The sequence below is a fragment of the Hirundo rustica genome, chromosome 2 (assembly GCF_015227805.2).
Source record: "Hirundo rustica isolate bHirRus1 chromosome 2, bHirRus1.pri.v3, whole genome shotgun sequence".
Classification (NCBI taxonomy): Eukaryota; Metazoa; Chordata; class Aves; order Passeriformes; family Hirundinidae; genus Hirundo; species Hirundo rustica.
The window spans coordinates 90,664,014-90,676,964 of record NC_053451.1 but is presented as its reverse complement, the minus strand read 5'-3'; the positions used below and the strand labels follow the sequence as shown (position 1 = coordinate 90,676,964).

Here is a 12,951-nt window from a genome sequence, read left to right as displayed (position 1 = left end):
ATTCTACACTAGTAAAAGTTTACTCAAGTGACATAACTGAGACACTGTATACTATCAGCTAAATAAAACCACACAGATTTGTGCAAGGCACCAGTGTTTTAGACGGTATTCTGTTTTCACAAGTTACCACGACATACTTCATTCTTGGCTTCATTTCAAATGAGTAACATTTGTGTGAGAAGTCAGTATTGCCCATAGGGCAGTTGCTGAAGACACAATTTAGTACAGTTGGGGTTTTTTCCCATGTGTTTGGAAAAGCTCAAAGGGAGATACATTTGCCTAAGGAAAAATGTTTTGTCAGCATACAATAAACAGAGACCCTCAGAGAGATATTTTGGGCATTTGCACAGTAAAGTTACACTCAAACTCAATGATTAGACACTTTTCTAAAATGAACCTAATTTTCTGTGTAAAATGAATGTTGTTTTTATTGATACTGTTCTTTCCTGTGGGCTTGGATCAGTTTCTGCCAAACTGATGGATTGCAATGGAAATCAGACCATCCTCTTTATTTCAGTCTAATTATGTTTTTGAAATAATACTAACTGGAGATGCTTTGAGGATGCTGCTTTAATATGATGCAGGTGTGGTGGAGCAGTTATTTCTTAGGTGTGGATTATTTTTTTTCTTTTCTTGCCAACAGGTCTCTTCAAGAAAATGGGGATCAGAAGGTGGAAAGTAGAATAGAGGAGGTTAGTTTGCTAGTAGTTGTAATCTGTTTTATTTTGAGGACTCCTTTTCACTTATTTCATATTGAAGTGGTATATTTAGTTTTATCTCATTACTCTTGATTCTGCTAAAACCAAAGCATTGGATTTATGTCTGTACATAAGTTTTTGAACTGTTCTTCTCTCTAGTGGAGTTTCTGACATTGATCTGTGAGTCCACTTTATTTTCCTTTCTTGAAAGTGATAGATCTGCTGATACATTTGCTTCGCAGACTGGTTGAATCCTCCCAAGAGCAGTGCCAAGGCTTTAAGCACAAGTCCTGGCAATTTCTGGAGTAGACATGGGGACTGAACATACTACTGGTTCTGAACTGCTGTACCATTACCTCATTTCAGTCTCAGTTCTGAAATATTGAGAATCTGTGCAACAGATCTGTCTCCAAATGTTTCAGCCTTCCAGTCTAATAGCAATAAAAAGAAGTATTAAATAGAGAAGTCCTTGAAGTTGATACCCCTTACCCTTGTATGGATGTGTGTTCCTGTACTAGAGTAGTCTGGTCTGCCTGGTGTCTTGTATTCCAGCAGGTTTATATAGCAGTTGTTCCTCTCAACACAGTGAGCAGCCCACTGAAATTGCTTAAAATCAATGGAGAACTTGTATTCTCACCTTGTCTTTTGCATTCCTCTCTCTCTGTTTTTTTGGTTGGTTGGTTTGGTTTTAAAAAAAAAAAAAATCTGATAAGTGTTGCAACAAGCATTGTGAAAATTCCAGTTGTTTAAGAATGGTGAAATTCAAGTATTTCAATGTATAGATCGGAGTTACTGTAAGGTCTGAGAAGTTCAGCATTTCTGGATCTTATTTTTAAAGTTCTATAATGTCTTACACAGTCGGAGTAAGTATAACTGTTTCAAGAACTATTTGCTGTTCCACAGAGCTAAATATTTAATGAACATAAATGACAGTACCATATTATTTCCTCTTAACATGAGTATGTAGCTTTATTCTGTTTATGAATTTCTTGAATTGTCTAGCTCTATCCAGATGTATTTGTGTAAAACAAATTAATGGTGTTTGCTGATGTGCTACCACTTAGTACCACTTAGAACTTCTGACAGCTTTCAACTTATGTATAGCCTAAGAGGGTAAATTTTGTGACAAGGCTTTAGTGAACTTAAAAAACAAGAGTTCAGAGACTCCTGTTGAAATTCAGCAGGACTGTTAGAAATTTGGATCCTGTGTTAAAGAAACTGAAACTGATGCCAGCCTAAGTGGTTCTTCTGAAGCTGTGAAAATGCAAACAGAAATCTTGGTACGTGAACTATATTTTCTAACAAATTTCCTTTGAATATTTTCTTAAGTCTAAATATACCCTCAAATCGTGAAGTAGAACATATTTAGATATTTAAACATGATGTATCTTTAAATTTGCATAGTATGTTCTGAGAGAATTACAGTCATTTCACTGGAGCTGATTCCCCTCTCTCTGTGTCCTCTGTATGCTTATCTGTTGTCCATTTAAATAGTTGATGTTTAAATTACTGTCCCATTGTTCTGTTGCTGGATATAGATTACCTTTGGCAATCTCAGACAATCACTTATGACTTCACTTTGCCAAATAGGAATCATAACATTGGATGTCCTTGTCAGGACTATGGTACTTATAGCCTTGAAATGTTTTGTTTTCTATGGTAAGCTAAGGGATTGCATTTCACACTTTTTGAGGTGATTTGATTTTTGGTGGAAAAGGTTCAAAGGTTCTTTATGTAAAGGAGGCTTTAAAATGTAAGTTTTTTGGAGTGTCTTCAGTAAAGATCTGCATATGAGACTGCCATGAATTTTGCCCTAACACAGCTACCTGTGTGCGTGTTTTGTGATGTGAATCCCATTCTATTCTTCAAAGATTAAATGTTTTTTCTTTGTTTTAGGCTGTTGCGCCTCTAAGGGAGAAAATCAAAGATCTAGAAAAAAGGTATGTCATCTGCTGAATTTGGGAAGCTGCTCAAAGGCACAATTTCTTTCCTGTAGCAGTCAGTTCTGTAGTTGTAGGCTTGAAATAAATGTTTGTATATACCTTCAGCACCTTTGACTTGTTATCATATATAAGTGAGGACTGCTTTGAATGCTAAGACAGTAATGGTTAAGGTATTCAGGCTGATTGATCCTACTAAATCAAGCTGGGAGTGCTGGACTCTCATAAAAGTTCAAATCCTGTGGAGGAATTTGCTATTTGGAGTCCAGCTGATGAATGGCTTACCATGGTTTATGTCTTGTAAGACATACTAATTTCATCTTCAAGAGACTTAAAATATGTTTTATCAAACTTTTCCCATACTTGTGATCAGTTACTCTGGTTGAGCTACTGCAGAGTGATTTGCTTGTGCATCTTATCCTGTGTACATGCTTTGGATGAGCCTGAGTGACCTGCTTCTCTCAGGATTTGTAAAGGAATGTGTTATCCCTCACTCTGCCTGTTCTCTGCCTTTGTGTCACATCAGTTCTCTAATCTGGGTGTCCTCATGGACAGATGATTTCATCACTGAATAATGTCTGGTATGGCATTGGGAACTGTCAGCTCTGACAAAGGCATGCTGCTTTGGCCAGTGTTTTGCAGGTGCCACTGTTTGTGTCCCAGACAAAGCAGAGTGCTGCATTGCAAAGGGCCAAGTCTGGACTGTCCAAGCAGTACCAGAAAGCCCTCGTGGGGTATTGCATACTGGTGGTTGTGTGCTCTTCCTCTGGAGAGGGGACAGAATACCATTGCTGCTGGCCAGAGATAATGCTTGACACATGCAGTGCTTTGGTGTTCAGAGTTTTGTCTTGTCAGTGAGCAGCTGCCCCTCCTCCTCCACCCCTCCTGGGCTGTAAGGATAAAAAGAAAAGGAGAAGAAATTTCAGTTCTGTTTTTTACAATTGATTTGAAAGGTTCAGTGGCCTGTCACATGCAGTTTATTTCAGTGAGAATACTGAGTTGGTTGCTCATCTCTTAATGTGCACATGAACTTCATAGGTTGAACTAGGCATATATTTGCAAAGTAAAACAAATTGCAGGTTGTGTCACCACCTTGCCAATTACAATATTAAATTGATTTATTTAATCTTTGTTGATAGTCCAACTTCAGTTGTGGGTGATTTGTGTATTTTCTTCTGCCATCCACAGAAGACTTTTGTGGGAGGTTATCCTGATTGGCTCTTCTTTATTTCATAATTGTTGTATTTTTTCAAATGAGCAATGAGTTAAGTAGAACCATTAAGTTAAAACTTCTCCCACAAGCCATATAAATACTCTTGCCTTTTCATGTGTATTGATAAGCCCTGTTTCAGATGTCTAGGAAAAAGGAGAATGAATCAAAAATACTTTTTTCACCTCTGTTTGAACCAATCTGGAAATTATACTTTCACAAAAAGGGTTCTCTTATCTTTTTATTATTTTTCAAATAATGTAGCCATGTACCTCTATTCTGCTGGTGCAGCTGAATGTGGGTTGTTACAATTATTTTTTTTAAATTTTATATCTATGTGAAGTGGCAGTAAATAACTACTCACTGTCAGATGCCTGAAAGCTTATCCTGCTTGCAAAGCTTATTCTAGTGTCAATGTTTTCTTACTTCATAAGCTGATAAAACCTGAAAGCAAGCCATCGTCATGCTTTTGAGAATCAGGAAAGACAAGTATTCCTTAATGCTAGTCTCATGACAAGAGATTGTTTAACTGAAGCTAGGGCTGTAAAGTTTTTATTAAGAATTTGCACAGCAAAAGCATTGCCATGTAGTCATCAAAGCAAGTATTAAGTCAAGATAAACTCCATCTTGTTGCCAAAAGGTTGTCATTTGGCTGCCAGACTCTGTCCCACTGCGTCTAAACTGCTACTGGTATAACAGAAGAAGCAAAAAATGGTTATGAAGTCCCTTTGACAGCAATATGACTCCAGGCTGCAACCTTAAAATAGTGGTCTTCAGAATGGAAGAGAGAGACTTGCCTTGCATCTAGTTATTTTACACTTAAACTTATTTTGAACTCCATAAATCTCTTCTTGTGAGTGAATTTTCCTCTCTATCTCAGAAAGGATGTTTTTTACACATCTGCATTGTGTTTGTGCACTGCTGTCTTTCATTGCTTCAGCATAAATCAAAGAAATTGTTACTGACTGGTGTAGTGATGTAAGGCAAGTGTGGATAGCTTCTTTTTCAGTCTCCCTGTGGCTAACATTGGAAGGTTCCATTGCCATATTTTCCCTCTTCAAGAAACTGAAAGCAGCTTTCATGCTGTGATGAAAATTGGAGAAAGTACAGAAGCATCTGTGCTCTGGTGCTGAAGGATTCCTGTTGAGCCAGTACTGCAGGTTAGAAGCAGTGGAGGAGGTGCTTCAAGATCACAGTTGTAGGGTCAGTTCAATCAGTGACTGTGAGTAGAAGAAAGTGTAACTCTTGGCATTTTTTAGCTTCTGCATGCTACACAGCCTATCTCTAGCCTGTGGGCTTACTGGAGAAGAATAATAATCATAGTTTAATTTTTGTGCAGTGTCACGCTGATCTGTAGTTAAATTACCAGGACTGAGGCTAACTACTGAAATAAAATTCACACCTTCTTTCAGAGAACTTTGTTGCTCTATGCAGAATGCATGCCAGGGAGGGAGAGAAGTTATTCTAAGGTTTGAAGCATCAAGAGCTTTAGAGAGCGCTTAAGATTCATGTCGCATAATTTTATTTTATGGTGGTTTTGGTTTGATTAAGTTCTTGTAAAGAAGGTGCAAAAATTAAATTACTTGCTTGAAGACCATCAAATATATGGCAATCTAGTATGTCTAAGAAAATTAAGATTTGTTTTCATACTGAGTAAGCTCTCTTGTAGAAATTGTTGAAATATCTTAAAATGTGTTTTTTCAACATTCTGATCGTAAACTTTATATTGGTTTTTGGAAAACTTTAAGGAGAATTAAAACTTTATGTTGTAAGTTTCACATTGAAACTTCAAGAAGAAGTGTTTGAAGACGTTTGTTTGCGGTAAGTCAACAAAATTTGTTTTGTTTTCCAGAGCTTTGTTTAAAAGGGTTGTTTGCCTCTTAAAACTTCAAAAAGAAGGTGTCCAGTCACTGCTAATGTTTTATTGTTTTATTCTCTTCTGATGTCATGCCTGGCACTAGTTCTGCTCTCAAAAGATAAAAGTCAAGTGATTCATTATATAAAATCAGGCAGAAATTATAAAAGCGCTCCGCAGATGAATTTTGATATTTCACCATGCATAGGCATTGTCTTGTGTTGACCCAGATTCTTTTTTAGAACACAGGACTAAATATACTCTTAGCAGAACTTTAAGAATGGAAGCTTTTCAGAGTACTTTCTCACATATCAAAGACGTATGTGAAAGAAACCAGGCTGAAACTTACTTAGTTTTTCTTCTTTGTTTTGAAATGCTCTGTAGTTTCACCCAGAAATACCCACCAGTGAAATTTTTATCAGAAAAGGATCGTAAAAGAATCCTGGTAAGTTTGTGTTTACTCAGAGTTCGTTTTGGGGACATACCAAAAAATTCTGTGGAACGTGATCTGTTTTGTAGAATTAAAGACATGGGAAGGAATTAAGTGAGTTACTTTGGATGTCATATGTGTTGCACAGGTTTTATGGCACTGCTTCACTTATTTGTGTTGATGTTCTCAAACTCAGCATTGCACTTGGACAATGCTTTTGAAGAACAATACGCTTGGACTCTGCTTTTGAAGTTTGACTTGCCAGCTAAATTGCTTTTCCCTGTAACTTCTCAGGATCATATTGCCGAAGAAAGAGTCTTTGTGTGTGTTCCCAGATAGCTTAAACTTACAGAGACTGGGAAACTTCTTAAGCACATATTGACAGGAACCTTGTGTGACCAAATTGGGCAAAATCTAGTCATAAGGCTAGAGAAGAGGAGCTGTTGCTCTGCAGCGAATGTTCATCTCTCTGTATCTGCTCTGTTGTTTCTATTATTTGAAAGCATCATAAGCAGTTGAGGATGGAAGAGGATGGCAGGTTAAGTCAGGACAAGCAGTTCTCCAGGGCATTCTTAAACTTAGTGAATTGTGCTGGAAATTGGTTTTCCAGTTTTGTCTGCAAGCACTTTGGAAGTTATCCGTGGCCTAGATTTTCCTTGTCTCTGTTTTTCTGGTCGGGGGAGAATTGTCCCCATGTTTTGAAGGCCAAGAAAGTATAGCTCCTTGAGATGTGTAAAATAGAGTATGAACTCCTACTTCCCTAGTAGAAAGTAAAGTCTACAGTAAAACCCTGCTAACATGCCTAACTTAGCTGGTGCTTTTGTTTGCTTTGCCTTCAAAATCTTGAAGAAAAAAACTGAAAAGATGCAGGTAAAACTATTTTACTGCATTGTTAGGCAATAATCTTCATTGCTATTGCAAAATTCCACAAAGAAGTGCTACCAAATCAGTTTAGTTCTGCAGTGGTGCTCTGTCATTTTTATGACAGTCTGAAGGAGGGAGACCTGTAGACTCCCAGCGCCCCTGTTGAATATAGAAGATAAACTGAGGAAAATAGAGAGAGGTTTAATTTTGAAAATTCCTAAATTGTGTACTTTGTGTGTTTGCAAGGGTATAAAGTAATCTTAAAGTCATGTTTTCTGTGTGAGACTGTACTTCAAACAGAAGTGTCAGTGAAAGCTGTTAACGGGCTGTGAAGCTCTTAATATTCACTTCCAGACTTTGCCACTGAGAAATACTGGATATTTTGTTGAAATCTGTTGCTTCAACAGAGGTGGCAAGTGGTTGGAATTGGAGTATTTTCAGCTGACCTGGAAGTGAATAGGATTTTGGTTCCCCGTGTATTTTGTAGAGTTTAAATGACTGCAGAGAAAGCTGGCCAAAAGGAGTGGCAGGTTGTTCTGACTAGTTTTGTGCCAACTTGGGTAGGAATTCATAGGCCTCCTGCCCACATGGGCAGTTCCCTTCTGACATTATTATGACATTATTATTATGACTAGGATTATGACAGTGTTGCTGTCATAATCCTAGGGGAAGTAATCCATGTTCTTTTGAGTAGCTGAAGTTCTCATAAAAATGTTGCATGACACTTGAAAATTCTCAAGAATTGGCTAGCCAAGTGAATTTTGCTAGATCATGTATTTTTGCTTTGTGTTTTGTTAATACTACATCTTTTTCTAAGATACATTCTTAATTTAACTTTTTTTTTTAAATTCTGACTGCAGTCTCCAGCTCCAGCCTGGAGATCCCCACAGCACTGTCCTGACAAGACAATGTTTTTCTGTTGTAGCAGTTACTTTTTATTAAATGGCATTTCTTTGGAGATGTTTTCTGGTAGTAGTGGTATCTCAGCTGAGACCAGATATCCTGTCACTTTCATTGAAAACATCTTTAACTTGTGCATGATTTATCTATTTCCTGAATTCTCTGAAGTGGCTAGGCCACAGCCTTTCTTATGCAAGAGAAGGAATCCTGTTATTGTGGAAAATAGTGTTGCCATTGATTCAGTCTGTTGGGTGGGGTTTTTCTGAATTGGATATAGTAAACTGATAAAAGCAGAAAACAACAAAAAAAGTTAATTTTCTTATGAGGCAGAAGATGTTTTGAATCTGATTGCAGACAGTAGAAATGTGTAATAAATAGACAAACTTGTAAGTGCCTCTAGTGAAGATAATTATCTGTAATATTTGTGCCTATTAGTCAGTGCTGTAATTACCAAACCTACGTGCACTACAAAGTAATTAAATATTTTCATTAATGTTGTCTTCATAAGGAATTCCTGTTTAAGACCCAAGTGCTGGTGCTCCAGATCTGATATGGATATGGTTCATGTGCAACTTATGATTATGTAGATTAATATGTCACTGTGATTTGCAGGAACTAATATTTAGAAGTGATGCTTTTATGAGTAATTACAGGAAGGTTGTACAAAGAACTTCAATGATAAGTCATCTTTTTTTAATGTTGCCTCAAGTAGTGATAAAAACAATTTACATAGTTTTTTAACTTTTCCAGGGGAAATTCAACTCCTCTCTGAATTGTTTCTTAAGTTCTTTGTTTAATACCCATGGAAGTGATATGTTAATTAAGCCAACTTTGATTAATCATAAAAGCTACTTGTAGGTTTAAGATAATTGGAAACTTCTTTCCAGACAGAATTGGTTTGTGCTTTTTTTCACCTTTTTTTGGTGCTTTTTTTTCTTCTTTTTGTGTGTGCTTTTTTCCTTTTTTTTTAATACTTCTTTGCCTTTTTTTGGTTGGCTTTGTGATTTTTTTTTTTTTTTTCCAAAAGGGATATTGGGTAGAAGACACTTCCTTTTACTGCACCAAAGACGTAAACTGCAAGCACTGAGTTTATCTTCTCTAGAATCCTGGAAATAAAAGTAGCAGCAGGAGATTTCCTCGGGCCTCAGTTAAAGGAGTAGGTTCAGATCTTCTACAGAGGAGTCTTGGCCTGGTCACTACAGCAAAGCCAAAACCCTTGGGACATTCAGCAAGGCAGCAGCTTGCTTGTGAGTCAGGATAAACTTATGGCATTAGGTTTGCCATGCATGGGTTTGTTTTTTCCCTCTGGTAAGTGATGGCACATGGCAAAGGGCTGTTCTCCCTCAGCTACTGCTTTTCATTCCTCATTCTCAGCATTCTGCCAGAAACCTGCTCTTCCCTCCTCTCTATTGCAGCGTAAGGTGAGCGGGGTTCTTTCTTTTGTTCCAGAGGGGATTTCTCCTAAATCCTATTTCTCCTTCAGGTTTGTCAAGGAACTGAATAAAGTGTTGAATCTGCCATAAGGAAACCCTGGCAAACTCAGAAGAATACTAAATAGACTGACTAAATAAATCCTCTATTAACTGCTACTTACTGCTTAGACACACTGGAGTTCCTGAACTTTTAATAAGAAAAGGAAGGATGACAGTGCAAGAAGTGGACATTGAAGTTTTTACAAAAGAAAACAGATACAATTTTTGTATGGCTTTTTTTTCCCCTTTTCATTCTTTGGAAGTTTTCCTTTGCTCTTTTTTTCTAGTTTAAAAAAAAATCTGCTAATCTTGCATTTTAAAATGGTGGATGGTAGAGTAGTGGACAGGATAAATGTTTAGCCTTTGATTAACCCAAAGTAAAAGAACTTCAGGCATCTCATCCTTTTCCACACAGCACTTTGTCATTGCAGTACACCATCCATTCATTAGATTCCTGGTTGATTCCACCTTGTCCTTTCATTGTTTAGTTAGTTGTCACTGCAGCTGAAGAATGGACATCAACAGCTGGATCACTTTCAAAATGTGAATTTGACCATCCAGAAATATTACATAGCTGATACCACACAGGTCTTTGACAAGTCTGCTTTTTGAGTGTTGTGATCTGTCGTGTCTTGGTTCTTGAAAGCAGTTTATGAAATACAGAGAAAATAATTGCTTCTGTAGATAGGTCTGGATGTGTCACAACTTGCAGTTCTGCTTAATGTCCTGAATCCTTCAGTACTGAATTAGTGATTTTTGTTTGCTTGTTTACTGATAAAGTCTGTGGAGCAAAAAGGGAAACATTAATGACCTTTCTTGTTTCTTCAATGAAACAGGAGTACAGGATTTAAAATATTTTATTTCTGCTTGCTTCTTTGCAGCAGCACATCAGAGTTTCAGTACAGGCAAATGCTGATGGTATAGAATAGAATTTTTTCATTTGTAAGGGGCCTGCAAAAATCATCTAATCCAACTGCCCTCCTCAGGCCAGGATGATGTAAGCTATGGATGCATTAAAACACAGAATGATTTTGGTTTTAGCAGATATTTCAAATGAAAGGTCTTCAGAGAATTCCCTTCCTCCTTTGTGGGTGAAAACCTAGTGTTTACTTAGAACACCCAGAATGTCTTCCACGTAAACCGGACAGAAGCTGGATTTGACATGTCTGATAAATGTGATGTGAAAATAACCTGGCATTCTGTCATACCTTTTTTTTTTCTGAGAAATGGGATTTGCAGAAATTTCTCCTGTTACCTTTCTGCATCTTTTTAGACTTTGCTGTCCCAAAAAAAAAAAAAAAAAAAGCACAATCCAATTTGAAGGAAAAAAAAGGAAAATAATGTAATCTGAAAAAGAGATTTTGTTGATGTAAATAGGTAGCTGGCCTTCCAGCCTGACAGTGATGAAACATGTCGAGTATGTCTCTTGAAATTTTAAAAGCTGTAAATCTTGGGGAAAAAAAAAAAAAAATGCATGGAAATGGAGTTGTTTCCCCTGGAGTAAGCAAAGATCTGAAACCTACTGTTCTATCTTCATGTTTGTAGACATTGTCTAGTGTTTCTGTAAAAAGAAAAAGAAATTTATACCAACTGTCCTAACGCAGATAACTGGAGGAGCAGGGTTTGTGGGTTCTCATCTTACTGACAAACTAATGATGGATGGCCATGAGGTTACAGTTGTGGACAACTTCTTTACGGGCAGGAAAAGAAATGTGGAGCACTGGATTGGTCATGAGAACTTTGAACTGATAAATCATGATGTCGTTGAGCCCCTGTACATTGAAGGTAGGTAGTCTCTGCTTTGGTATTTGCACTTTTTTGTGCCTTTCCCTTCTAAGTGTGTGTGTGTCTGTAAAGAAATTAAATTTACATGCTGAGTTCTGGGTTGATCTTTATCTAATATCGGTATGCTTTGTTTATTACCAGCCTATTTTCTGTGACCAGTATGGAATAAGAGGTTCAGAGCACTTTTGTCTTTGAAATCAGTTCTTTTCTGTGTGGATGGGAGTAAAGAGACCTTAAAAGCATCCTGATATATCTGATTTTGTGAGAAGGCAAGATGGCAGTGGGTCAGTCTGTCTGTCCCATCTATTGTCCCACTTTCCTGTGTGCCTGCACATGCTTACGCACACAGAGTCTGTGGTGCAGATATTTCATGAACTGAAGTTTAATTGAGGGCTATAGTTACACTAGACATGCATCCTGCAACTGTGTATGGTCAGTTGAGAGGAAATTAACTTTCCTTAGTTGCCTTCAGTGTCTTCTGTAGAAAGCATTGCTCCTGCTTTAGGTACAGGCATTCTAAAACCTGAAGAGCTGGAAAGCAGCAGCGCTGAATTTCCCTAGTTTTCAACAGAAAATCAAAACCAAAAAAAAACCCCCACCAATTCTAGGAAAGAAGCAAACACACAAAAGTATGTTCTCCTTTAAAGTAGTAGCTCAGCATCTGAACCATCATAAACCTCAAACTATTAAATAGTCAGATTTTAAGGCACCATTAACATGGTTGTATTTGAGAGAGACATGCATTTACAGACTTCTGTGGGAGTACCTAGCCATATAATGAGTCAGTGAAAGCATTGCTCAAATTACACTGCAGTTCTGGTGGGTGTGCTCCATCCTTTTAAAACTCTGTAGCAATGTACTTGTTCAGTTTAAGAAAAAATATGACTGAGAGGTTTCTTCTTTTTTAATTCCTGCTGAATTCTAGTGGATGGAATTTCGCAGGAAATATCTCTAGTAATTGCATGTCTTGTATTATTGTTTGTGATGAATTCTTGGCAACACTACTGAAACAGTCCTGCAAAAACATGTGCTCCTGCTCTATTCTGAAAATGCACTGGTTCAGTTGCTGCCTGATATTTTACTTCAAACTTCTGCTTCCACTGACAGGATAATGGAACAAGGATCTTATTAACTGGCTGCAGGTGCTGGTAGCTCATATCTCAGCCAGATCAATTTGTCAGCTTTTCTGATCTTTTCCATGCATTACCTTCTTTCTGACTGATTACACTTGAGAGTTTCTCAGAGAGTTATCATCGTTGCTAATATTGTTGCCCAGCTAACTAGGCACTAATGAATGTGAATTCTGAGATCCTTCAGCTACCTTTCCTATGGCCTGTGTAATTAAGACATCAATTCCCTATTTAGTACTGACAGCTAATTATTACATTTTATTCAGTGGGTAGTTTATTGAATGTCTTTTCATCTTCCAGCAGTATAAATTGAGGCTGGTATAGCTAAGTGTTAAAATAAAATAAACTTTCATACACTAAATAACACAGTAAAATTTTATTTCATTTTAGAGTTTATCGTCCAGCGAGGCAATGGGGGAGATAGTTTTTGTAACAGATCCACAAGTTTGCATATATATCAGATACTTCTTTTCTTAGTCTCAGTTTCTCCCTTTTACTTGTAAATAGTAGTTGGAATGAAAATGCAGTCATGATAAAAAATAGGTTTGTGTCTAAAGAATTTCTCTGTATTTGCTGTTCTGTTTAAACCAGGTTATATAAGGTTGTTTGACAGTTCAGTTCCAGAGAGGATAATCAGTGCTGTATTTCTGAGAGACCTCATTTTTGG

At 37.2% G+C, this 12,951-nt stretch overlaps 1 protein-coding gene across 2 annotated transcripts in view; it reads left to right on the top strand.

Annotated features, from left to right (window-relative positions):
- Positions 1-12,951, top strand: part of UXS1 (UDP-glucuronate decarboxylase 1) — a 56,448-nt gene that overhangs the window by 14,772 nt on the left and 28,725 nt on the right. For both annotated transcript variants that reach the window (XM_040056384.1, XM_058419430.1), the window contains exons 3-6: positions 644-692; positions 2,595-2,638; positions 6,088-6,148; positions 10,974-11,154. In XM_040056384.1, the coding sequence (XP_039912318.1) occupies positions 644-692; positions 2,595-2,638; positions 6,088-6,148; positions 10,974-11,154 (335 nt within the window). The remainder of the gene's footprint in view (positions 1-643; positions 693-2,594; positions 2,639-6,087; positions 6,149-10,973; positions 11,155-12,951) is intronic.